Source organism: Papio anubis, chromosome 6 (assembly GCF_008728515.1).
Source record: "Papio anubis isolate 15944 chromosome 6, Panubis1.0, whole genome shotgun sequence".
Classification (NCBI taxonomy): Eukaryota; Metazoa; Chordata; class Mammalia; order Primates; family Cercopithecidae; genus Papio; species Papio anubis.
In genome coordinates this window covers 155,514,660-155,541,898 of record NC_044981.1, presented here as the reverse complement: position 1 = coordinate 155,541,898, position 27,239 = coordinate 155,514,660, and the positions used below count along the sequence as shown (strand labels likewise).

Sequence of the window (27,239 nt, the reverse complement as noted above, 5' to 3'; positions counted from 1 at the left end):
TGGGACTCTTGCCCAGAAAAGGTGTTATATATGACTTGAGATGCTAGGTTTAAGGGCAGTAATTCATGATGCTCAGCACTTGCTCCAGCCTGGAATTTTCAGTGCTTTAACAGGAGGGGTTCATGAATGGCAAAGCAGTGCTTCTCACTTTCCAGTAAATAGTTACGTTTCTACCATTTATACTTTTCACGGGCAGCTGAAGGACTTTTCTTCAAGGTCTCAAACATTCTTTTCTGTAGACCTGCTACAAAGACACCTTCTAACATCAGACAATGTAGTTCAGGAATGTATTTTGTTATCTTTTCTCAAACAAGCGCTACTCTAACTTCAAAAACCATTCATTGAACTCTGGGTACAAAGGACAGAGGAGATAGTCCTTGAATTGGAAGAGATTACAATGTAGTCTGGAGAGGAGGAATAACAATCACACACAATAAAGAACAATAAAGAAGCTGGTAACAGCATGAGAGGTGCATAAACAAGTGCCAAATTACATAGCCAATTTGTGCAGTGTAGCCCATAAGGAAACAGATGGACAAGTACTTACTGAGCAGCAAGAAATACTCCAAGTTGGGTATTGTGCTGTAGGCTTTTTGTATACTTAATTTGCAAAAATTTTTTTTTCGAGGCGAATATTATGACCTCCCATTTCACAGGTGTAGAAACCGAGGCTCAGAGAACCAAGTTGCTTGCTCAAGTGGGGGAAAGGCCCAGTCTGATTGCAAAGTCCTTGCCTTTCCTTTATGGCAAGTTGTTTCTTTAAGAAATATGAAGAGTCAGGAGAAGAAAAGCAAGTAAGATGTCATGGAAGGAGTGGAATTGGATCTGAGTCTGAATGTACCCTTCAACCCAACTTCAAAGCAGCAAATACCTTGATGCAATTTGTTTGACAATCAATTCTGCTTCCAGGAATTAAGCCTAAAGAAATAATTAAGAAAATGTCCCTTTAGAAAGTTTGTATCCATTTGCACTCACATCGTATGTTATATAAATTCATTGTTCTCATGCCAACACCAGACATGATCACTCCTTTTCAGTATCTGCCGTTCCATTAGATAATATAGTATCACCATGGGGCTACAGTTTGTGTTTCTTCAGTGGGTAGATATGAACACCTATTCATATCTTTGCTGCCTAACTTTGTTTTAGAATTCTCTGTGCCTTTTCCTTTGCTGAGTTTTTTTTTTTTTTTGAGACAAGGTCTCGCTCTGTCTCCCAGACTGGAGTGCAGTGGCATGATCTTGGCTTACTTCAGCCTTGACCTCTTGGGCTCAAGCAATCCTCCCACCTTAGCTTCCCAGGTAGCTGGGACTACAGGCACACACTACCATGCCCAGCTAATTTTTCAAAAAATTGTTTTGTAGAGATGGGGTTTTGCCATGTTACCCAGGCTGATTTTGAACTCCTGAACTCAAGCAATCCTCCCGCCTCAGCCTCCCAAATGCTGGGATTACAGGCATGAGCCACCACGCCATGCTTTGCTTATTTTTCTATGAGATATTTATTTACCTCTAAATAATTTTATTTTAAATTTAATTTTATAAATTAAAATTAATTTTAATTGTCTCATTAATTTAGAACACTTTACATGTTAAGATTTTTTGAACTGTCATATATGCTGCATATTACTTCTAGTTGATTTTTTTTTAAACACAGACAAATCTGAGTCATTTTCTTTATAATTTCTGCAGTAGCATCCTGGAAATACGGTTATAGCAAGAAGTAACCTTCAGAGTAAATAGCTTTCTCGAAATGGTAGCTCAGGAGAATGGATAACCAGGGCAGACTTGTACAACTTCTAAGTATCTGCAAGGACAATCCCAGTTGTGCAGACTCAGGGCTCCAATGAGATTCATAGGTGTTAAAAGGACAGGTAACCCCTGATGGCTATACAACTAAAGGTCGCCTCAGTTACACTGATTTCTTAGTAACTTGAATTCCTAGGATAATCTCTAATTTGTTCAAAGTGTACTACTCTTTTAGCATACTGATAAGTCCACAAATACTATATGTGACATTTTGTCTTAAGATTGATGCAGGATTTTTCTTGGCCCCTTCACTGGACTCCCAACAGGAGGGAATATTTACTCAGCCCACCACATTCAACCCCTTGTGGGTGGGAGCCTGTGAGCAAGTGAGTGCAGGACCCAGGCGGCCACTCCAGGCACCAGCAGAAGCAAGCTCCATGTGGGGCCCATGGCCAAACCAGCCATGAGCCAGTGAGTGTGGGATCTGGCCAGTTGCTCTGGGCACCAGCAGGAGCAGGCTCCATGTGAGGCTCATGGCCAGATCAGGAGTGAGCGAGCGAGTGCAGGATCTGGTTGGCCACTTTGGGCACTGGCGGGAGCAAGCTCTGTGAAGGGCCCATGGCACCACCAAGATGAGGGAGCTTGTGACCCCAAAACCCCAGGGGGAGTTTTACAGTGCTCTCTTAGCGCTGCCATCTGCAGACGGCTGTGTGTTAACAGCTCAGCTGGCCCCTTGTCTCGTCACATGGGGTGGCTGCCCTCTGACAGCAAGGGCAAAGGGCCGGTGTGATAGCCTTTTGGGGTCCCCACACTCCGTGGGCCCTGAGCTCTTGTCCATCCAGCATCCAAGGAGAATGAAGTTGCGTGGACACTTGAAGGATGGTGAGGGTGGAAAATTTAATTGAGCAGTGGAAATGGCTCTTAGCATAGAGGGGAACTGGAGAGGGGATGGGAAAAGCAGATAGTCTTCCCCAAAATCTGGCCCTCTCTTCCCCAAAGTCTGGCCATCTCTCCTTTCTACTGACTGAGTCTGGGATCTTTATAGGCACAGGATGGGGGTGGGGTGGGTCATAGGTAGTTTTGGAAAAGGCAACACTGGATTGGTAAAAAGACATTATTCAGAAAGAACAAATCAAGAGAGACAGAGCAAACAGGAATAGAAGTTCTCACTTTGGGCTGCAGGTTTCAGGCTTTTGGACTTGAAGATGGGGTTTCACCAGGGACTCATCCCTATTTGCCTAGGCATTTGGCTGCCTCCTGCCACTCTCGGTATTTTTGTTTGTTTTGTTTTCACTCTCAATATTTTTTAGTGAGATTTTTTAGTTCATTTTTGTGCTATGTTCATCAGGTTTGACATCAAGATGATGCTGACTTTGTAAAATTAATTGGAACTTCCTTCCTTTCCTCCCTCCCTCCCTCCTTCTTTCCCTCTTCTATTTCATCTACTTACTGATATTTGAGTTTAATATATCATGTTACTATTTGTCCTGTCCTGTGTTCCCGTTTCTCTCTTGATTTCTGCTATACTGATATTTCCCCTTCCTCCCATTAGTTTGGTAGTTACACCTTCTTTTACTTTTTTTTTTTTTTTAGCAGTTACCTTAAAGGTTTCAACATTAATCCTAATCTCCAATGTTACTTGAATTTTTATCTCACTCCCAAATAATGCCACAACCTAAAACATTTTAACTCCAAGAATATTGTGGTGGTTAATTTTATGTGTCAACTTGACTGGGCCACAGGGCGCCCAGACATTTGATCAAACATTATTCTGAGTGTGTTTGTTAGGGTATTTCTGAATAAGCTTAGCATTAGAATCAGTAGACTGAATAAAGTAGATTGTCCTCCCCAATGTTGGTGGACCTCATCGAATTAATTGAACACCTGAATAAAATAAAAAGTCTGATAAGAGGAAACTTCTCCTGCCTGACTTCTGAGCTGGGGCATTAGTCTCCTGCCCTCAGTATTGGAACTACATTGACAGCTTTCCCGTAGCTCCAGCCTGCCAAATGCACATCTCGGGATGTCTCAAGTGCCATAATTACATGAGCCAATTTCTTACAATATGTATGCATGTCATAGAAGACATTTATATGCTATATATATTTAATATATGTCATAGGAGACATATAATACATAGAGAATATATGATATACAGATCATATAACATGTAGTGTATATAGAATGTTATATATGTAGATTATGTGTTTCCTATGACATATATTAAATGTACAACATATATAAAATATCTATCTCCTATGACATACATATTAATTATTAAGTAGTGGCTTATGGCCAGGCATGATGGCTCACACTTGTAATCCCAGCACTTTGGGAGGCTGAGGCAGGCAGATTACCCGAGGTCAGGAGTCCGAGACCAGCCTGGCCAACATGGTGAAACCCCGTCTCTACTAAAAATACAAAAGTTAGCTGGGTGTGGTGGCACATGCCTGTAATCCCAGCTACTTGGGAGGCTGAAGCAGGAGAATCACTTAAACCCAGGAGATGGAGGTTGCAGTGAGCTGAGATTGTGCCACTGCACTCCAGCCTGGGCGATAGGAGTGAGACTCTGTCTCAAAAAATAAAATTAAATTAACAGTGGCTTATGTATTTTCATATATAATATGGCTTATATACCATATATCTCTCTCTCCTCTTGGTTCTGTTTTCCTGGAGAACCCTAATATAAACCACCTCTTGATTTTTCTGTCACTTGTGCATTTTATTCTTTCTCTATGTATGTATATATACATATATATATGTTAACTCCACATGACAATATTGTATACAGTCAATATTTATTTAGATTTATCCATATAGTTACCCTTTACACTAATTTCCTGTTCTTGCACCTGTGAGTTTCCAACTGGGTTTATTTTACTTCTACCTGAAGACATCTTTAGTTTTTTAATGCAGCCTACTTGTGATGAATTCTTTTTGTCCTGAAATGCCTTTATTTCCCTTTTAATTTTGAAGACCATTTTTGCTAGGCATGGAATTCTAGACAATTGGTTACACTCTTTTTTTTTTTTTTTTTTGAAGCAGACTCTCACTCTGTTAACCAGGCTGGAGTGCAGTGGTGCAATCTCAGCCCACTGCAACCTCTGCCTTCTGGGTTCAAGCAATTCTCCTGCCTCAGCCTCCTGAGTAGCTCGGATTACAGGCATGCATTACCACGCCCAACTAATTTTTGTATTGTTAGTAGAGATGGGGTTTCGCCATGTTGGCCAGGCTGGTCTCGAACTCATCTCAAGTGGTCCGCCTGCCTCAGCCTCCCAAAGTGCTGGAATTACAGGCATGAGCCACCACACCTGACCAATCAATTACCTTCTTTCAGCACTTTGAAAATATTATATTTGTCTTCTGGCTTTCATTATTTCTCTGGAGAATCCAGCAGTAAGTCTAGTGGTTGCTCTTTTGATGGTGATGTCTTTTTTTCTCTCGCTATTTAGTAAGATTTTATCTTTGGTTATCAATTACTATGAATGTGCCTGGGTTTTTTGTATATTTTAAAACATTCTGCTTGGGATTTTTAATCTGTGACATGCTTTTCACCAGTTTTGGAAAGTCCTCAGCTATTATCTTTTCAAAAGTTGCTTCTAGGCTGGGTGCAGTAGGTCACGCCTATAATCCCAGCACTTTGGGAGACCGAGGTGGGTGGATCACCTGAGGTCATGAGTTCGAGACCAGTCTGGCCAACATGATGAAACCCTGTCTCTACTAAAAATACAAAAATTAGCTGGGTATGGTGGTAGATGCCTGTAATCCCAGCGGCTCGGGAGGCTGAGGCAGGAGAATCTCTTGAACCTAGGAGGCGGAGGTTGCAGTGAGGTGAGATCACACTATTGCACTCCACTCTGGGCGACAGAGCAAGACTCTGTCTCAAAAAAAAAAAGTTGCTTCTCTCACATTGTCTCTGTTCTCTGCTTTTCAGGGACTCTAAATACATTTATATTAAATCTTCTCATTGTATCCCCTATATCTCTTATCCCCCTTGTCTGTACTTATGACCTTTTCTCACTCCATGTTTCCTTCTGGAAATGTTCTTCTAATATATTCTTAATTATATCTTCAACTATGTCTTATTTGCTATAAAACCTTTCCATTTAGTTCTTAATTTCACCTACTATTTTTCTTTGTTTGGGATTTTGTTCTTTTTATGGTTTCCATAATTATTAATCTTGTTTCTTGTTTTATCTCTTCAAACCTATTAAACACATTTCAGAGCAATTTTCTGTCAAGTAAAACTTGACAACAAAAAAAGCAATCAATAAGTTCCAGTTCCACTTAGGATAGAGAAAGCCAAGAAGCATTGCTCTCACAAACTACTTTGCCTTGGGCAGAGTACAGGATGAAAGATAGCAGCAAATTTAAAAAAAAAAAAAACTGAAATTTTAACAAATGCTTAGAGAGCAAGTGTGGGCTAGTGTGACAGCTTAGAATTCCCAAGAGCCACAGACACAAGGAGAGTTTAGCCCTAGTTACTGGCTCTTTTTCATAGCCTCCACTGGGTGTTCATAAGAAAAACTGGGGACAGAGCAGGAGAACTGAAAGAGACTCCTTTTGGTGACACAGGCATGCAGGTGACAACCAGCTACCACTGGGAGAGAGATATGAAACCCAGGTCCTTCTCTTACATAAAGAAAAAGCCCTCTGCCACCAGGGAAGTGATACGAAACCTCCTATCCCCTAGTTTCAGCCAACGAACTTGGCTGTAGGCAGGGAGGAGTTGAAGCAAAAACCATCTGCTGTTGGACAGGGCAAGGAAACTCACTTGTGACCATGATCCCGCACTGATACAAAGCAGAGGTTTGCCACCAGTGAGAGAGGGACAGGAAACTCACTCTCACCTAAGACTCCCACAATTACAAAGCAGGGTCTGTGTGCCACAGAGAAAGGGTACCAGCCCTGAAGCTCACACACCCATGGTTTGCATGAGACAGAGGCCGGAGGAGGAGAACCGCCTCCTGCCCCAACCATAAGCCTTGCACAAAGTACTAAGCAATAGATTTCTACAGCTGAGGAGGGACACGAGCAGAGAGAAAGAGATATCACTGGTGATATAAGCGTGCAGAGTCTGCTAAAAGCTGAGGGTGGAGCAGGAACACTGAGAAAAACTCTGGCACTCTAGGCCACACACTAAGCCCACGGCAGCAGCAGTCCACCACTGAAGAATTTGAAATCTGTGATATACTGAAAGTAACTATAGCAGCAACAAACTCAAACCCAGATCAACTATTTATTAGAGTTATCTGCCTCTCCCCCAACACTAATGGCCTAATAGAAGGAAAGCTGTGCCCATTTCCAGATATAAATACTATTTACCTCAGTTTCTACTGTTCTTTAACATGCAACATCTGACATTTAATCAACAATTATAAGACATTTTAAAAAGCAAGAAAAAAAATGATCCATTATCAAGAGATAAAGTAGTCAACAGAACCAGATCCAGAGATGACCCAGATACTATCAGATAGAAACTTTAAAACAACTATGATTAAAATGCTAAAGGACCTAGTGGAATGGATGGACACCATGAATAAATAGATTCGGAATTTCAGCAGAGAGATGGAAGCTATTAAAAAAGAGTTAAATAAAAATGCTAGAAATAAAAATATGATATTAAGAGATAAAGAATCTCTTCAACAGGCTTATCAGTGGACTAAACACAGCACAAGAGAAAATCAGTAAGCCTGAAATAGATTAACAGAAATAATCCAAACTGAAACACAAAGAAAAACAGAGTGTATAAAATAAAACAGCACATCCAACAGACCCATGGGACAATATCAAATGGCCTAACATAAATCTAATTGCAGTCTCAGAAGAACATTTGATCATAAGATGGTTGCAAATTTTCTAAAATTAATAAAAAACAACAAACAGATCCCAAGAGGCTTGGAGAATCTCAAGCAAAAGAAATACAAAGAAAAACATACCCAGAGGCTAGGCGCAGTGGTTTATGCTTGTAATCCCAGCACTTGGGGAAGCCAAGGTGAGAGGATTGTTTGATCACAGTTGTTCCAGACCAGCCTGGCAACATGGTGAAACCTCAGCTCTGCAAAAAAAAAAAAAAAAAAGAAAAAGAAAAGAAAAGAAAAGAAAAGAAAAAAAGCTGGGTATGGTGGCACATGCATGTAATTATAGGTACTTAGGGGACTAAGGTGAGAGGATTGCTTGAGCCCAGGAGGCAGAGGTCGCAGAGAGCTGAGGTCACACCACTGCACTCCAGCCAGGGCAACAGAATCGATCTTGTATCAAAAAAAGACACATCATAGTTTAACTGCTGAAAATTTTAAAAAGATATCTAGAAGGCAACAAGGAAAAAAAATTATGTACAGATGACCAAAATTTAGAATTACAGCAGTATTCTCAACAAAAACTTTGCAAGCCAGGAGGCAATGGAGTAATTTCTTTAAAATAATAGAAAACTTAGACTTTACCACAATCTTATCAGGTCACTTGAAATCTTGGTGTTAGTGAGGCTAATCAGGGCTAGAGTTGAGAAGAAAGATGGTGGTACTGTGGGAACAAGAGTAAATGATAGGGCTTAGATGCAAGGTGCTGGGGTGCACCTGAGAGCCAGAATGATATGGGTATGCCTCTTGAAATCAGGCCATCAATAAGCAAGGTCCCCAAACCTAAAATGGGTTTTTCAGAGCCAGACCACATCAGAGACTACATTCTCTAAATAACTTTCAGCACAGTGGAGTTGGCTACAAGCAAAATTGCATAATTGCAGTGCCCACCTAAGTACCTATCCCCCAATATCTCAAAGACATAGAATGAATGGTACAGATTGTGACACTAGCCAAACTACAAAGGATAGTTCCTATGATTTCATCTATTGTGATATCAGGAGACAGGAAGAATAAGGTGAACAAATAATCTGCTAATGCAGAGGTCACAGACCCAGGAGGAACTGAAGTAGCCAAACACCCATGTGCTCCTATTTGAGATATTGAGTTGAAGCAAGGGGTAAGTCCTGAATGGATGGTGGGCCAAATGTGCCAAGTAGTGCAAGGTCAAGCAGAACTTCAATCCTTTCCATAAGCTCCATCATTTCCCAAAAGCTTAAAAATATACAATCTAATTTTACAATTTCTACGCATACACTCTTCAAGACAAGTGACTCCCAACTTCCCTTTTCCGTGTAGACTGCTACCTCTAGTTCCCTCATATACATTCAGGAATCACAGGATGTAGTCACGACTGGGGATAGTGGAAATTCAATCTAGAGATTCTACTTGCTTACTTACCTTCTTTATGCTATCCTTATGATAGTTGTCACAGTAAGAGAGAACATGAGCATGGAGTGGGGAGGGAGGTGGGTGGGTGTTGGATTTTGACTGCTCAGAGTCTCTGGGTTATACAAATTAACATTGTGCCTTATTTAATGGAGGACAGCCAAGATGTAAAGAGGGTTTCAAAAAGTCAAGGCCAAGCAAGCCCTTTGTAGCTCAGCTCCTATTACATTACTGGCAATAGCACTACAAATCAATGTAGAAAATGAGGTACTAGTAGGAGAGAGAGGAAAAGGAAGAAATAGCTGATCCCCTCTGGAAAGAGGGATGGCTGCAAGGCTTTCTGCTGTGGGCCCCTGCCTCTAAAGATACCCAATACAGTGATAGTAGTTTTTTCCTCCCTTCTTTTTATTTTTTGCTGGAGTGCAGTAGTGCCATCTCGGCTCACTGCAAACTCCGCCTCCTGTGATTCTCCTGCCTCAGCCTCCTGAGTATCTGGGATTACAGGCACGCACCACCACGCCTGGCTAATTTTTAGTAGAGATGGGGTTTCACCATGTGGCCAAGATGGTCTCAAACTTCTGACCTCAAATGATCCGCCAGCCTCAGCCTCCTAAAGTGTTGGGATTACAGGCGTGACCTACTGCACCCGGCTCTTCTCTTACCTTTGTGTGACCACTCTTCTGTTTCAGAAGTCAAAACAGGACAAGCAACTAATAATTTTCTTTTTTTTTTTTTTGAGACGGAGTCTCGCTCAGTCGCCCAGGCTGGAGTGCAGTGGCCGGATCTCAGCTCACTGCAAGCTCCGCCTCCCGGGTTTACGCCATTCTCCTGCCTCAGCCTCCCGAGTAGCTGGGACTACAGGCGCCCGCCACCTCGCCCGGCTAGTTTTTTTGTACTTTTTAGTAGAGACGGGGTTTCACCGTGTTAGCCAGGATGGTCTCGATCTCCTGACCTCGTGATCCGCCCATCTCAGCCTCCCAAAGAGCCGGGATTACAGGCTTGAGCCACCGTGCCCGGCCTGCAACTAATAATTATCAATTCTGCCTATCTATACTCTAGTTGTATACAATCGTCTGAGAAATTACAATTGAATTATTTTCCACTTCCAATGCTATTGGGCAAATCTTTCAGACATGATCCTGAGCATTTAAGACAATGGAGGAATTACCACAATTTCTAGCTAAAATGAGCCTATCATTTTAGGTTTTTTTTCTTTTTTACTTTTACTTTTTAATTTTCAAAATATGAGATGGGGGTCTCACTTTGTTGCCCAGGTTGATCTTGAACTCCTGGCCTCAAGCAATCACCCTGCCTCAGCCTCCCAAACTGTTAGGATTACAGGCAGGAGTCACCGTACCCAGCATCATTCATTTTAAAGCTTTGAAATGTTTTGATTGCATTGGGGTACTCAGATGGATTTTTTTTTTTTTTTTTTTTTTTTTTTTTTTGAGACAGCATCTTGTTCTGTAACTCAGCCTAGAGTACAGTGACACAATCTTGGCTCACTGCAACCTCTGCCTCCTAGACTCAAGTGATCCTCCCACCTCAGCCTCCTGAGTAGCTGGGACTACAGGGACACACCATGATGCTCAGCTAGTTTTTTAATTTCTTGTAGACAAGTTCTCACTATATTGCCCTGGCTGGTGTCAAACTCATGGGCTCAAGTGATCCTCCTGCCTCAGCCTCTCAAAGTGCTGGGATTAGAGGTCTGAGTCATTGCACCCAGCATGTTTTTAAACATACCTGTTGATCACAAGAAAAACATATTTAAAAAATCATTATTGAAAAGCTCCACACTATAAGAAGCATGGATCAGTCAAATTATCTTTTAAAAGCCCTCTTTAATTCCAAGGAGACAAAGTAAGTATTGGTCATTAAACATGTTACATGTATGACTAATATTTATTACAGCTAATATAATAGTTTAGAACAAGGAAATTTAGTAGAGTTATAATATTTTGGTGCACATGTATAATTCAGCATAAGCCAAAGCCCTTTTAAAATAACCAATACTATCATTTTATGAAATCTTTATAAAATAAGCACAGTAGTACAATATTTAAGCATCTCAAGTCTCCATTTTAGAGTTGATTATCAAGGAATGCCTGTTATAAATAAAGAGCTCTATGCTGTTCTGCTTCTTTAGTTAATAAGGTAGGGAATTAAGTGACACACTTTTTAGAGGAATCCATGCAGTGGACAGAAAGTCAGATTAGGTAGTCTCTAGGGATCCATCCAGTTCTGGGACTCTATGATCAGATGGCCTCTAAGGTTTCTTCTAGTTCAGAAAATAGAGGTACCTGGAATATAATTTTTTCCATTTTAAATGGTTATATAGGTTAATAGTATTTTTTGCTTTTCAAAATTCATTGCTGGTGATGTCTATTACTTATATGATGTCATGTCTTTGGCCAGGAATGCAATCCTAACTAGTTTTGTTCCAGGAAAACATTTCATTTTATAGGAAGCATATCCCAGAAACATTAGAAAATACTAGTCCCAATATAAGTAACATTTACCAGCTAGACTCTGGGCTACACTTTAAAATATCTGATGTTCAGCCAGGTGTTGTGGCTTATGCTTGTAATCCCAGCACTTTGGGAGGCTGAGGCAGGAAGGTCACTTGAACTCAGGAGTTCAAGGCCAGCTTGGGCAATACAGTGAGACACTGTCTCTCCAAAAAAAAAAAAATTAATTATCAAAAAAAAGAAAAAATATATCTGATGTTATTTCTCTCTCTCAGTTCAACAATAAATAAATAATCCAAAGTACATTTTTATTTGCAGCAAAATTTAAGATAGATGGTACTTTTTTTTTTTTTTGAGACAAGCTCTGGCTCTATCGCCCAGGTTGGAGTACAGTGGTACGATCTCGGCTCATTGCAACCTCCGCCTCCCGGGCTCAAGACATCCTCCCATCTCAGCCTCCCAAGTAGTTGGGACTACAGGCACTCACCACCATACCCAGCTAATTTTTGCATTTTTTGTAGAGACAGGGTTTCGCCATGTTGCCCAGGCTGGTCTCGAACTCATGAGCTCAAGCGATCTGCCTCAGCCTCCCAAAGTGCTGAGATTACAGGTGTGAGACACTGTGTCCAGCTGATGGTACTCGTAAAAGTAGGCATCCAAACTCAACACCCAAAAAACTGAAATGTGATGTTAAATTACATCTGAAAATTTAAAAATGTATTTAAAAATCTAACTAAAGCTTACAATTTCCTTATTTTACTTCCTTTATTTTAACATGTCAAAAAAACACTTAAAGATATTCTTGTGAATACATATAAGCTGCCTCTCAGCATTCAGAACTATGCAAATAATTTTTCAATATGACAAAATGAAAAATGTACATACTTTAGGGTAGCGCTTAATACTCATCTTTGAAATCTACTGCTGATGCTATGTCTAAAGAGCAATGACTCAACCAGAAAAAATAGTAAAGGCTGCCTTTTCCTTTTTAAAGTGCTTATTAGCTTTATATCCAAAAACAATGGTTTTTACAAATACGTAATACTGAAAGGTGCTCAAAAAGTCACCACTTACTTATCTGCATTAATGAAGGTTGCTTCCAATGGCTCTCAATCATATGCTTCAAATCAAGACAGTGCTAAGTTCCAGCAGCATGAACAGTGACAGCAGAACAAACCCCAGCACATTTTCAGTGGATCACAGCAAATCAGAGAAAGTATAACAGCTTTTGAGTATGTTACACATCCAAGAGCCTTATCTTTCGCTCCACATATATGGTAAACATAAAAGAAAAAAGAAACACTTCGTCTCCCTATAGAGCATTTTATAGTATAGGAAGGGATTCAAATTCTCTTATTATTTAACAAAACTCTTGTTTCTATATAGAGGAGATGTTACATTCTTAATGTTTACAACAAAGCCTATTTCCACCAAAAAAGCAAGAAGAAATTAATAAATGAAATCCTGAACTCTAAAAACCTAAGAAATAAAATTGTGAACAATTCTGAAATGAAGTGTTTTTTTTTTAAAGGCTAATACAAACATACCAAAATAGAATTTCTGAGCATGAAATATGTGATTTCATTTCAATCGTATCACTTTCATCTGATTGAAAAATTTAGAAAAAATAAGGATCATCTTAATCTCACTGCTTTCTGTATGAGACTATCATTCCAATTCATGCCCTCAATACACACCACTGTCCAACAGTCTTACAGTCAGCATCCTCTCAGGTCCCTGTCTGCTCGCTGAACCTTAAGCTGATTTTACCCCTCCTTTCTCTCTGCTCCCAAATCCTCTACATATCTCAAGAGAAAAATATTCCTTTAAAAAATGACAATTTAAATACAGTGTGATAATGCTACATTTGATTTAAAGTAGTAATAAATTATAAATTGCCAAATAACTTAATGTAATTCACGATGCAAATCCTTGGTATAAAAATAATCCATATTGCCCTGAATATAATAAAGCAATCCAGTGATTTTTAGTTATGAAATAAAGGCAAAAAATAAGATGTAAAATACTATTTATAAAAGTCAAGTAAGAAACCAGCTACCATAAATCTTTTTACAAAGATAAATGTAATGTGGCTTACTACTTCTAAAAATTGTTAGGGAGGTTTGTAATCAGTGGTTTCAAAAATGACTCCAGGGAAACTAGAGACTGAATTATATATTATTGTGATGTACAACATATTAACTATATATATAATAATAATACTGCAATGGGGAGTAATTAATCTTTGGGCGTGCTACTTCCTGACAAGTACATTTCTTTTTCAAAGTATTTGCTGTAACCAATTAATTTTTAAATGTTAGTTTTCAAAAACGTTTCTACTTGAGATACTTATGTTATTCTTATTAATACCAGAAGTCTAGAATAGTGATAAAATGCCTATAAAATAAAATAATGATTGTTCTTGCATCTTCTGTTATTGTGACAAATACACATTAAAATAGATAACATTGCTACACCTGGAAATTAAAAATATCCAAATCTGTTAGAAAGAAGTGGAAAAGGAAAGAAAAATGGAAAATTCTTATTTAAAAATGGATCTGAAGTCCTTGTATTTCTTAAGAACTTGACTTATCAAATCACAGTTTATCTTCTTTCTGAAATCAAGTTGTGTCTTCCACCATTCATTCATGTGATATGTCAACTCTCCATTTTGTAGGTCTCAGTTTGAATTTTCTTGAATGTTTGCAAAACTGGTACTGGACTTGAGACGTTTGGCTAGACAAATCAAAAGAATTGTGTTTTAACTTAAATTTAATTATCAAACATAATTATTTACTATTTTTATGTAAACTACAGTATTTGTCTATCAATTCTATGTTTGAATCCTAACAGTTCCAGCCTTATAAGAATTAAAACCTAATTAAAACTTTCTTCAAAAAACATAACTTTGTTAGAAATTGCACGACTTTGCTAGAAGCAGTACCAAATAAAACAATATTATTTATATCTTCTTGAACATCACAATCTTAAATATGTAATGTAGGTGAAATAAATGTACTTAGACAATGAAAGTGCTGTAAGGTAGAATAACAAAATTATACATCTAAAAGTCTAAGTTAGAAACCCAAATCTAAATTTCTCTTAAAATAATTCAGTGAAAACTTCCTCAACCTGATAAAGAGCACGTACAAAGATTCTATAGCAATCATTATGCTTAATTGTGAAAGACTGAATGATTTTTTCCCCCCTAAGATCTAGAATAAGACAAAAATACCTGGTCTTGCTCGACATCATGCCACTAATTTATCATCAGTGCAACAAGGCAAGAGAAAGAAAAGGAAAGGTATACATATTGAAAATAAAGAAATACAACTGCTTCTATTTTCAGGTGAAAAAAAATTCAGTGAAAGAACTCTGTAATGGAAAAAAGAAAAAAATTTTAATGACCCTCAAAGAAAAGTGAGTTGTATATTATTATGGAATCCTGCATTATGAAAAAAAATGTTTAAAGATGCTCAAAGAGAAGTGAGTTTTATGTTATATACACACACAAACACATATGGCAGCTAACAAAATACATTACCATGAATTCTGATTTGATGCTAATGGGACTGAGTCATTAGGGTTAATAAAACAAATCATGGCTATTTGGCTTGGTAATATGTTTTGTACTTACAGTTAAACATGAATGTTTCTCATGTTCTAGAAATGAAAACCAATCATGCCCACAGTGAGAGCATTTATACTGAGTAACTAAGAGTGTCCCTACTTCAGAGCTTCACAAAACTTGGGTAGGGGTTATGATTTAGCAGCTCTGCAATGAGACCCTAGTACCTGTACTTTTTTTTAAAGCTCTGCAGATAATTCTGATATGTAGCCAAGGATGAGAACCAGTGTTTCTGCTTATTTTATTTTATTTTATTTTATTTTTATTTTTATTTTTTTTAGACAGAGTCTCGTCTCTGTCACCCAGGCTGGAGTGCAGTGGCTTGATCTCAGCTCACTGCAAGCTCCACCTCCTGGGTTCACACCATTCTCCTGCCTCAGCTTCCTGAATAGCTGGGACTACAGGCACCCACCACCACGCCTGGCTAATTTTTTTTTTTTTTTTTTGTATTTTTAGTAGAGATGGGGTTTCACCATGTTAGCCAGAATGGTCTCGATCTCCTGACCTTGTGATCTGCCCGCCTCGGCCTCCCAAAGTGTTCGGATTACAGGCGTGAGCCACCGCGCCTGGCCTACCAGTGTCTCTGGTTTCTATCAGGGTCCCCCGACCACCACTGTAAGTGGAAAATGACAACATGACTTCCTGGACCAGTGTACTGCTTCAGCTTAAAGTAAAGGGAAAACTTAAACTAAAAACATTGACCTAAACTAAAATCTACTTCTTAAGACTTCAGCAGATTTGGGAGGCAAACCAAATCAATAGTTTGGGTTTTTGAGAATTACTTTGTTAAAAACTACTAGAAGTGATCTAGCTTCTGACTAAATTTCAAATGACTTAATAAACTGGCCAAGTTAAATACGAATGAGTACATACACCTACAACTTCCTTGCCTTTATATTCTCTACCTGATAAATCCCCACATCCTTTAAAATTCTACCCCAGGGATCATCTAATGGTGAATTTCAACACCTCTAATGCAGTCAGCTGCTCCCTCCAGGCAGGGGAGACAAACAAATAGAGAATAAATAAAGAAGATGATTTAAATAACCAATTATTTAATTTAAATTAGCTTAAGTGATTAAGTGCCATTAAAGAAAGACGGCACAGAAAAATGAATGGAGGGGTGGATTCTTAAGACTGGGGAGTCATAAAAGGTCTCTTTGAGCAAGTAACTTTAGAGCTAAGACCTGGCTTGCAAGAAGCCAGGTAAGGAAAGAGGGAAGGGCCTTGGAAAAGCAGCAGTGTGAATGAGCTTGGTAGCAGAGAAGAACAGAAAGGAACCAGACTGTCCACAGCACCATGAGCAATGAGGAGAATGGATGTGACAGGTTTAGAAAGGTGGCTATGGGGCAGGTCATGTACAGCTTGGAGAGCAGACCCTGGAAAGTAAGTTTGGATTTATTCTAGGTACAATGGGAACACATTAAGGATTCCAAGTAGTAGAGAAACATGGTGAATTTGTGTTTAAAAAATTATTTTAGGCCGGGCGCGGTGGCTCAAGCCTGTAATCCCAGCACTTTGGGAGGCCGAGATGGGCGGATCACGAGGTCAGGAGATCGAGACCATCCTGGCTAACACGGTGAAACCCCGTCTCTACTAAAAAATACAAAAAACTAGCCGGGCGAGGTGGCGGGCGCCTGTAGTCCCAGCTACTCAGGAGGCTGAGGCAGGAGAATGGCGTAAACCCGGGAGGCAGAGCTTGCAGTGAGCTGAGATTCGGCCACTGCACTCCAGCCCGGGCGACAGAGCAAGACTCCGTCTCAAAAAAAAAAAAAAAAAAAAAAAAAAAAAAAAATTATTTTAGCCACTTTATGGCATATGGATTTTAGTAGATCAAGAAATGGAAGGAGGGATACCAGTTAAGAGGCTCTTGCATTAGTACAGGTAAAAGATGAAGGGCCGGGCGCGGTGGCTCACGCCTGTAATCCCAGCACTTTGGGAGGCCAAGGTGAGCAGATCACAAGGTCAGGAGTTTGACACCAGCCTGGCCAATATGTTGAAACCCCGTCTCTACTAAAAATACAAAAATTAGCTAGGCGTGGTAGCATGGGCCTATACTCCCAGCTACTCAGGAGAATGAGGCAGGAGAATAGCTTGAAACCAGGAGGCGGGGTTGCAGTGAGCCGAGATCGTGCCACTGCACTCCAGCCTGGGTGACAGAGTGAGACTCTGTAAAAAATAAATAAATAAATAAATAAATAAATAAATAAATAAATAAGAGAGAGATGAAGATGGCTTGGTTTACCAGTGGAGGGAGAGAGAAGACTAACTAAGTAGGACTGGCAGCATACTTGCTAATGAATTAAAAGGGGATGAGGAGGGGAATGTGGGAATGGAAAAATGAAAGAAAGAAAAGAAGTAAGAAATGACTACAAGGTTTGTGGCTTCCATAGCAAATAGTGACACTGGTAGTGACTTTTACTGTGACAACAAACAAAAAATCCTGATCAGAAGCAGTAAATACTTTCCATAAAGTTAAATAGATTTGCAAGGCAAATAAGATGCTAAACTTTAAAAGTATACCAAGCTCTGAAAAATAGTTTCTCAATGGTGAGGTGCCCACAATATTTTGCTGTTATTCTGAATAAGTGCTTCAAGGACCTGAGCTACTACATATTTACAGAATGCTGGCAGCCTTCAAAAAGCTTTACTAAATACACCTGTGACAAAGACTCTCCCCTCTAGTAGCATTTTAAGGTGACAAAACATTACAAATTCAGTTCAAACTCATCTACAGGTAATCTTTTTTTAAAAGTTAGATATATTAGAAGCAAAGTTAGATGAAGCAGTGATCGAAATTTACAGGGAAAAGAATTTTTATACCATACATTCCTAGACTACAAATAGTATTTGAGAGAAAAGAAAGTTAACTTTTTTCCCTAAACAGTTCTCTTTTTTAAAAACTAAAATTATTAAAGCATAAGCCCATACTTTCATTCTGATAATAAACAAGAAACCCATGTGACTTAGAAGCCACTCTTCTTTAGCTGGATGGGATCTCTAGTTAGTGCTTCTTTTGCTCTGGCCTATTTCATAGGGAGAAAGAAAGGGAATGAATATGTATTGAGCATACACTATTATGTCAAGTAATCTCCTTGGAACTACGACTCCAATTTGTTCACAAACTGCCTGTATGTTAGCTATACTTTCTTCCTGCCTGCCACACCTTTAGGTGGTTCTAAGACCCACGACTCCAGTGGATCTAAGAGCTGTCTGTATCTCCCTGCTATTGCCATGTCAGGAGTGCAAAGTCTCTGTTGCTATTCTTCTGTTGTTGCCAACCTTATTCCAGGGGTAATCTAGCATTTTCAATTTAATCATCTGAAAGACACCGTGTTTTAATTTTTTTTTTTTTTTTTTTGAGACAGAGTCTCACTCTGTCGCCCAGGCTGGAGTGCAGTGGCCGGATCTCAGCTCACTGCAAGCTCCGCCTCCCGGGTTTACGCCATTCTCCTGCCTCAGCCTCCTGAGTAGCTGGGACTACAGGTGCCCAGCACCTCACCTGGCTAGTTTTTTGTATTTTTTAGTAGAGACGGTGTTTCACCGTGTTAGCCAGGATGGTCTCGATCTCCTGACCTCGTGATCCGCCCGTCTCGGCCTCCCAAAGTGCTGGGATTACAGGCTTGAGCCACCGCGCCCGGCCAACTTTTTTTTTTTTTTGAGACATTCTCACTCTGCCCCCTAGGCTAGAGTGCAGTGGCGCGATCTCGGTTCACTGCAACCTCCGCCTCCCAAGTTCAAGTGATTCTCTCCCCTCAGCCTGCTGAGTAGCTGGAACTACAGTCATGTGCCACCACACCCAGCTAATTTTTTGTATTTTTAGTAGAGATGGGGTTTCACCGTGTTAGCCAGGTCTCGATCTCCTGCCTTGTGATCCACCCGCCTCAGCCTCCCAAAGTGTCCAAAGTGCTGGGATTACAGGCGTGAGCCACTGCGCCCAGCCCTGTTTTAACTTTATATTGTCTACACTTATAAAATTTTCACAGATCTTTTTCACAGTAAGCATGACTGTAAAATTTAAAGCAGAGAGTCCTTTTAGGCTAATCCACTTTGAGTTCTCAGAGTAGCTATCATTTCTAAAACAGGTCTAAGTTTTTAAAATACAGGCTTTTATTTATAAAATAAATAATTGTAAAAAACTTACGCAGAATGAGTTTGCGTTTCTTTTGCTCTGAGTGAAGAAAGCTACTAAGGTAGAAGACAACAGGTAGAAAGAGAATGAACACAGAAACAGCAATTACAGGCACTGTGTCACTGCAAGGGACTGAACAGTTGAAAGTTCGACTCCAAAGTTTTCGGGTGATGTTCATCTGGAACAAGAACAAACAATATCATTCTACTTTATATTTAACTTGTCTTCAATTTCTTATAATTATTTTGCTAATAACTAAACAGGAACCTAGAATTTAGACTAAATATTCACCTCTAAAAATCTACTGATAGTTGAGGACAACTTCTTCTGCCACGAAAAAAACCTGGTTCACAATCAGTCGTTGTATAAATTTATATCCATACAGAAATTTCATATTCTAAGTCCATAACACTGACCAAAGTATTCTAGAATGTCAACCATTTGTACATTCAAACAGAGAACTTGTATGAAGAGGAATATAGTTAGGCCCTGTTTTATTCATTTACAAAATATTTATTATTTATTGAGAGCCTACTAGAAACCAGGTACTGTTTTAGGCAATAGGAAGGGAGCAGTAAAAACAAACAAAAATCCACACTGTACATTTCATTTTAAGTGCTTTTCAACCATCTCGAATATTATTGGTTCTTAGAGTTCCCTCTGAGCTGCTGTGATAATTCACACTCATTCTCAATTCTTACGCTCATTAATTTTGACCTCAAGTTCTCCACTTTGAGCCAATAATTTCTCAGTTTCCTCTAATGTCCCAATACTCAGGCATCATAGTGCCTAAAAAGGCATGATTGCCATCTAGTGGCACCCTATATAAAGGCAGGCTATAAAATGGAGAAAAAAAATTTTTTTTGACCATTCAATTAATACATGTTTATTAAGCCCATTACATGCTAGACTGTCCTAAATACTGTCCTAAATACTGAATGGTGAAAAAAATACTAAGTTCTTGTCCTCATGTGGCTTATATTTTAGTGAGGAAGACAGACTATAAACAAATATTTTCAGATGGTAACAGATATAAGAAAATAAAACAATGGAATAGGAAGTTATCGAGGAATGGCTTCTAAAACAGGTAGTGAAATCCAGAAACGTCTTTTTTTTTTTTTTTTGAGATGGAGTCTCGCTCTGTCGCCCAGGCTGGAGTGCGGTGGCACGATCTCGGCTCACTGCAACCTCTGCGTCCCGGGTTCAAGTGGTTTTCCTGCCTCAGCCTCCTGAGTAACTGGGATAATAGGCGTGTGCCACTACGCCTGGCTAATTTTTGTATTTTCAGTAGAGATGGGGGTTTCACCACGTTGGTCAGGCTGGTCTTGAACTCCTGACCTCGTGATCTGCCTGCCTCGGCCTCCCAAAGTACTAGGATTACAGGTGTGAGTCACTGCGCCCCACCCAGAAACTTCTTAAATTAGCAATAAGTGCACAAGAAACTGAAATATAAATATATAACAATACCTACACCTCTGCAAATGGACATATTTTCAAATTTAAAAAGATTAAATGTACCAAATCATCAACTCACTTATGAAGTGCCTAATTAATTTCTGTTTTATTTTATTTTTATCCTAACCATGAGACTACTAGGGAAATATCCATTTTGGTTTAACAGACCAGGATATTCTAAAACTTTACTATTTTATAACTAGTTATTTTTGGTTGAAGACAGAATATGCAGATTCCACCGTATCTCCAAAAAGAATAATCACACTGAAGGTACATTCAATAACACTCTAAGATATGTATCACATCAGAAGCAAAGTACTTACTGCATCTTCCACATCAATGCATAAATGTGTTCCAGGTTCAGCCTTATTCTCAAGTTCATTCATTTTTTGCATTTCACTGTACAGACTACTCAGAGTTTTGTATGCTTCACGACAGTTTTTGCACACTTCTGAATAATTTTTTGTCTGTAAAAAACTATGTGCATTCCCCTAAAATGACAAAGGCACATGTAATATATACAATAAACATTATACACAATATCTCTTTAATGTAAGCTATTTGCCCTTCTAGAAGACGGGAAACAATATGGTATGTTAAAGTGCTAAGCTGTGATGTTGGGTAGGTTACTAAATCACTCTGAGTCTCGGTTTTATCATCTATAAAGTAAAACGACCTCTACCTCTATTATAAGTCCAAAGGATTAGAGATCTGGTATGTGAAGCAGATGGCAAACTGTTTGGAACTTTCTAGGTGCCTCTAAATTTTGAAAACTGCTGCATTAGCTAATATTAACTGAGGATAACAATAATTCATATGCCAAATTACTAGTAACTAAATACAAAATTTCCTAAATTATCTCATTACAAACCTGCAGTTATCTATCCTACTCTCACTGAATAAATAAAATAGGTTCCTGCCTATGCTGACTTCAACACCATAGTTTATCTTGCTGAGACAGTACTTTTTAAATGGAAAGGGAAAAGGCACCAAAACTGCATCCCCACTCAATTCTCTTATCACAAGGCTCATAATCCAGGCCTTTCTAGTCAACAAAAAGGGCCAAATACCAAAGAACTGTATAACCTAAAATGAGGAGAGTGGAGGTACATAAAATATTATGCTAGTAATACTGAATTTATTGAGAGTTTTTAGCATGAAGGGCTGCTGAATTTTGTCAAAGGCCTTTTTTGCATCTATTGAGATAATCATGTGGTTTTTATCTTTGGTTCTGTTTATATGCTGGATTACGTTTATTGATTTGCGTATGTTAAACCAGCCTTGCATCCCAGGGATGAAGCCCACTTGATCATGGTGGATAAGCTTTTTGATGTGCTGCTGGATTCGGTTTGCCAGTATTTTATTGAGGATTTTTGCATCGATGTTCATCAGGGATATTGGTCTAAAATTCTCTTTTTTTGTTGTGTCTCTGCCAGGCTTTGGTATCAGGATGATAATAAGAGCTATTTATGACAAACCCACAGCCAATATCATACTGAATGGGCAAAAACTGGAAGCATTCCCTTTGAAAACTGGCACAAGACAGGGATGCCCTCTCTCACCACTCCTATTCAACATAGTGTTGGAAGTTCTGGCTAGGGCAGTCAGGCAAGAGAAAGAAATCAAGGGTATTCAGTTAGGAAAAGAAGAAGTCAAATTGTCCCTGTTTGCAGATGACATGATTATATATTTAGAAAACCCCATCATCTCAGCCCAAAATCTCCTTAAGCTGATAAGCAACTTCAGCAAAGTCTCAGGATACAAAATCAATGTGCAAAAATCACAAGCATTCTTATACACCAGTAACAGACAAACAGAGAGCTAAATCATGAATGAACTCCCATTCACAATAGCTTCAAACAGAATAAAACACCTAGGAATCCAACTTACAAGGGATGTAAAGGACCTCTTCAAGGAGAACTACAAACCACTGCTCAGTGAAATAAAAGAGGACACAAACAAATGGAAGAACATACCATGCTCATGGATAGGAAGAATCAATATCGTGAAAATGGCCATACTGCCCAAGGTAATTTATAGATTCAATGGCATCCCCATTAATCTGTCAATGACTTTCTTCACAGAATTGGAAAAAACTGCTTTAAAGTTCATATGGAACCAAAAAAGACCCTGCATTGCCAAGACAATCCTAAACCAAAAGAACAAAGCTGGAGGCATCACACTACCTGACTTCAAACTATACTACAAGGTTACAGTAACCAAAACAGCATGGTACTGGTACCAAAACAGAGATATAGACCAATGGAACAGAACAGAGTCCTCAGAAATAATACCACACATCTACAGCCATCTGATCTTTGACAAACCTGAGAAAAACAAGAAATAGGGAAAGGATTCCCTATTTAATAAATGGTGCTATGAAAATTGGCTAGCCATAAGTAGAAAGCTGAAACTGGATCCTTTCCTTAACCTTATACGAAAATTAATTCAAGATGGATTAGAGACTTAAATGTAGACCTAATACCATAAAAACCCTAGAAGAAAAACCTAGGTAATACCATTCAGGACATAGACATGGGCAAGGACTTCATGTCTAAAACACCAAAAGCAATGGCAACAAAAGCCAAAATTGACAAATGGGATCTAAGTAAACTAAAGAGCTTCTGCACAGCAAAAGAAACTACCATCAGAGTGAACAGGCAACCTACAGAATGGGAGAAAATTTTTGCAATCTACTCATCTGACAAAGGGCTAATATCCAGAACCTACAAAGAACTCAAACAAATTTACAAGAAAAAAACAAACAACCCCATCCAAAAGTGGGCAAAGGATATGAACAGACATTTCTCAAAAGAAGACATGCATACAGCCAACAGATACATGAAAAAATGCTCGTCATCACTGGCCATCAGAGAAATGCAAATCAAAACCACAATGAGATACCATCTCACACCAGTTAGAATGGCAATCATTAAAAAGTCAGGAAACAACAGGTGCTGGAGAGGATGTGGAGAAATAGGAACACTTTTACACTGTTGGTGGGATTGTAAACTAGTTCAACCATTATGGAAAACAGTATGGCGATTCCTCAAGGATCTAGAACTAGAAGTACCATACAACCCAGTCATCCCATTACTGGGTATACACCCAAAGGATTATAAATCATGCTGCTATAAAGACACATGCACATGTATGTTCACTGCGGCACTATTCACAACAGCAAAGACTTGGAATCAACCCAAATGTCCATCAGTGACAGACTGGATTAAGAAAATGTGGCACATATACACCATAGAATACTATGCAGCCATAAAAAAGGATGAGTTTGTGTCCTTTGTAGGGACACGGATGCAGCTGGAAACCATCATTCTCAGCAAACTATCACAAGAACAGAAAACCAAACACCGCATGTTCTCACTCATAGGTGGGAACTGAACAATGAAATCACTTGGACTCGGGAAGGGGAACATCACACACTGGGGCCTATTATGGGGAGGGAGGATGGGGGAGGGATTGCATTGGGAGTTACACCTGATGTAAATGACGAGTTGATGGGTGCTGACAAGTTGATGGGTGCAGCACACCAACATGGCACAAGTATACATATGTAACAAATCTGCACGTTATGCACATGTACCCTAGAAATTAAAGTATAATAATAAAAAAAATTTAAAAAAATTATGCTAGTAAATCTCAATCTTTTGTACTTCTAGACTGACACTTGTCTTTTCAAGAATAAGTTTGCTAAACAGTCAATTCACACCTTTGCTTTCTTCTTTACCTTCTTCTTTACCTTTCTTCTTTACCTTCTAGTATGAAGAAAGGATACTAACTGAACATTGGGATGAAAGAGAAAAGAGAAAAATCAAACTAATTACACTGATGTAGGCCCAACAATGTGACCCTCACCATCTATTTGACAGAAAAACTAAGTCTCTCCTTAGTCTGCTACAAGAAATAGCCTATTGCTTGTTTTTCGCAGAACAATTGTGCACTTAGCTAAAAATTGAGCACAGGGCTAGGCGCGGTGGCTCACGCCTGTAATCCCAGCACTTTGGGAGGCCGAGGTGGGCGGATCACGAGGTCAGGACATCGAGACCATCCTGGCTAACACAGTGAAACGCCGTCTCTACTAAAAAGACAAAAAATTAGCTGGGCATGGTAGCAGGTGCCTGTAGTCCCAGCTGCTCAGGTGGCTGAGGCAGGAGAATGGTGTGAACCCGGGAGGTGGAGCTTGCAGTGAGCCGAGATCACGCCACTGCACCGCAGCCTGGGTGACAGAGCGAGACTCTGTCTCAAAAAAAAAAAAAAAAATTGAGCACATGATCAATTTAGCTAAAATTGTGCACATAATCTTGATGGGGAGTAATTTAACCTTTTTTTTTTTTTTTTTGCCCAGACTAATTTCAAACTCCTGGGCTCAAATGATCCTCCCACCTTGACCTTCCAAAGTACTGGGATTACAGGCAGGAGCCACCATACCTGGCTGCCATTTTTATTAAAATTTAAAACGCACATATCTTTTGATAATGTGAAAGTTGTAGACATTAGGATGAAATCATCTTTGTCAGACCCAGACAAAATACAGCCAGGAAGGCCCAAAGGAGAGGAGACTCATGCTTACGTGTCTGACATAGCTGTTTCCAAGGACTTTCTAAAAACCCCACAAGAAACCCTTTCACGCCCTTCATGTAACTCCTGCTTTCACATGGTTTACCACTGCCATTTTTTAGGACTGCAGTAATTTGGATAAGATGCGCTCAGAAGAACACTTGCCCAGTAATGGCATCTCCACAAATGAACTCACGACAACTCTGGCTTTGAGCCTCTGGAACCAGTGAACTCAGTTTCTAAGCAGTTTGTGTGAACCTCTCCCTTTCTGCTAGTAAAAGCTTCCCTTTACCCTTCTTCCCTCACTGGATGTACTGGTGGTTTGCCAGTGCATTCCAAATTATGATACTCCTTTCTTATTCCCTAGTACACTCATCATATTTGGAGATAATTTTCTCTACTGTCTTTTTCTCCACTTCTAGAAATCTACCAAGCTCATACAAGTGCTCTAAGTTAAATGAAAAGAAGACTGTTTATGGTATGCAATTTAAAACTTATTGTTTCCAGAATTTTCCATTTACTATTTTTGGGCTGCAGTTGGCCACAGGTAACTGAAACTGTGGAAAGTGAAGCCATAGATAAGAAGGACGACTTTATAGAAAAATTGCTATTTGAGTGTTACAACACACATCAGTCCACTAAAGGTTGTGAAGTCCTATAGTAAAGCATTTCCCAACCTTAATGGAATACTAAACCTTTTCTGATAGGACATCTATTAACATGCTGCAGAACAAATTCTGAGAAATGTTCACCTATTTTATTTATTTTTTTTTTTTTTGAGAAAGAGTCTCACTGCGACGCCCAGGCTGGAGTGCAGTGGTGTGATCTCAATTCACTGCAACCTCTACTTCCCAGGTTCAAGCGATTCTCCTGCCTCAGCCTCCCGAGCACCTGGGACTACAGGCGTGCGCCACCAAGCCTGGCTAATTTTTGTATTTTTAGTAGAGACAGGATTTCACCATATTGGTCAGTTTGGTCTCGAACTCCTGACTTCAAGTGATCCGCCTGCCTCGGCCTCCCAAGGTGCTGGGATTACAGGCATGAGATACTGCACCCGGCCCAATTTTTATTATTCTTAGGGAAATTCATAATTCAGTGTTACCACATTTATTACAGAGAAAATCATACATGCTTATACTGTAAGCATGTGTACATCTACTGTGGGGATTACTTCCTTGTTATGTAAGTTTCAAAACTACATTTTAACCAGAGTTCCAACCTCATCCTTCACCACGACCAGACAAGTTCCAATACCAAAATTCAAGAGTCAGAGATAGAGACGGCAAAAATCTACAAGGTTAAGATTCTTAAAGGCTACCTTTTATTATCATAATTCAATACTCAAAGATACCTTACTAAACAGTGCTTTTTAAGGTAGGTAAAACATATTTAAGCAAATTTCAGGCAAAGAATAAACTTCCTATAGACAGAATCTTACTACACTGCAAAATACCTACCTAAGTCAGATTGAAAACCATTGTGTTTTAATTAAACAATCACACACCTCAATGTTTTCACACTCATTATCTCACCAGGTTCTCATTACAAAATACTTGAAGATAGGCAGGATAGATATTATCTCCATTTTACAAATGAGAGAACTGAAGTTTTCATGATTTGTAAGTAGAAGAACTTACTTAAAGAGCAGAAATCCAGGTCCACTAACTCCTCTACATCATGAATTTAGATAAATATCAATAATTAGTGCTATAAAAACTTGGAACTGCACATTATTCCTTTGTATAAGGCAGCATTTTAATTTTAAATATTATATATAAAATACCTGAAGGTTATGCTCGAAGCAGGTCAGGGTGTGATTAAACAGATTAAGGAAATATACTGTGCTGTTTGATAATTCTTCACTGTTGTTCGTTAAACAATCTGTCAAAAAAATTCAAAAAGTATATTAATATAACTCAAGGAACAATTATATGTTGTCATTTATCTCTTAAGCTATCAGCTTCGTTTCACACTACAGTAATTCTTTAT

At 39.1% G+C, this 27,239-nt stretch overlaps 1 protein-coding gene and 1 long non-coding RNA gene across 3 annotated transcripts in view; both read right to left on the bottom strand.

Moving 5' to 3' along the window:
• Positions 1 to 273: 273 nt before the first annotated feature.
• LOC116275389 lies at positions 274 to 7,735 on the bottom strand. The gene is made up of 2 exons (XR_004184463.1): positions 7,688 to 7,735; positions 274 to 918 (listed from the first exon to the last, which is right to left on the bottom strand). It is a non-coding gene; the product is annotated as an uncharacterized LOC116275389 (long non-coding RNA).
• Positions 7,736 to 10,816: 3,081 nt separating this feature from the next.
• The window catches only part of OSTM1 (osteoclastogenesis associated transmembrane protein 1), a 38,527-nt gene continuing 22,104 nt past the window's right edge, over positions 10,817 to 27,239 (bottom strand). Inside the window, exons 3-7 of one of the 2 annotated variants that reach the window (XR_646599.2) lie at positions 27,034 to 27,131; positions 21,002 to 21,169; positions 19,236 to 19,401; positions 12,538 to 14,199; positions 10,817 to 11,295 (exon numbers count right to left, since the gene is read on the bottom strand). Coding sequence is in view for 1 of the 2 variants with exons in the window: in NM_001168985.1 (NP_001162456.1) it covers positions 14,144 to 14,199; positions 19,236 to 19,401; positions 21,002 to 21,169; positions 27,034 to 27,131 (488 nt within the window). In the remaining variant the exon portion in view is untranslated. Of the gene's footprint in view, positions 11,296 to 12,537; positions 14,200 to 19,235; positions 19,402 to 21,001; positions 21,170 to 27,033; positions 27,132 to 27,239 lie in introns of those variants that run through there. The other variant, NM_001168985.1, reaches the window with a different exon arrangement.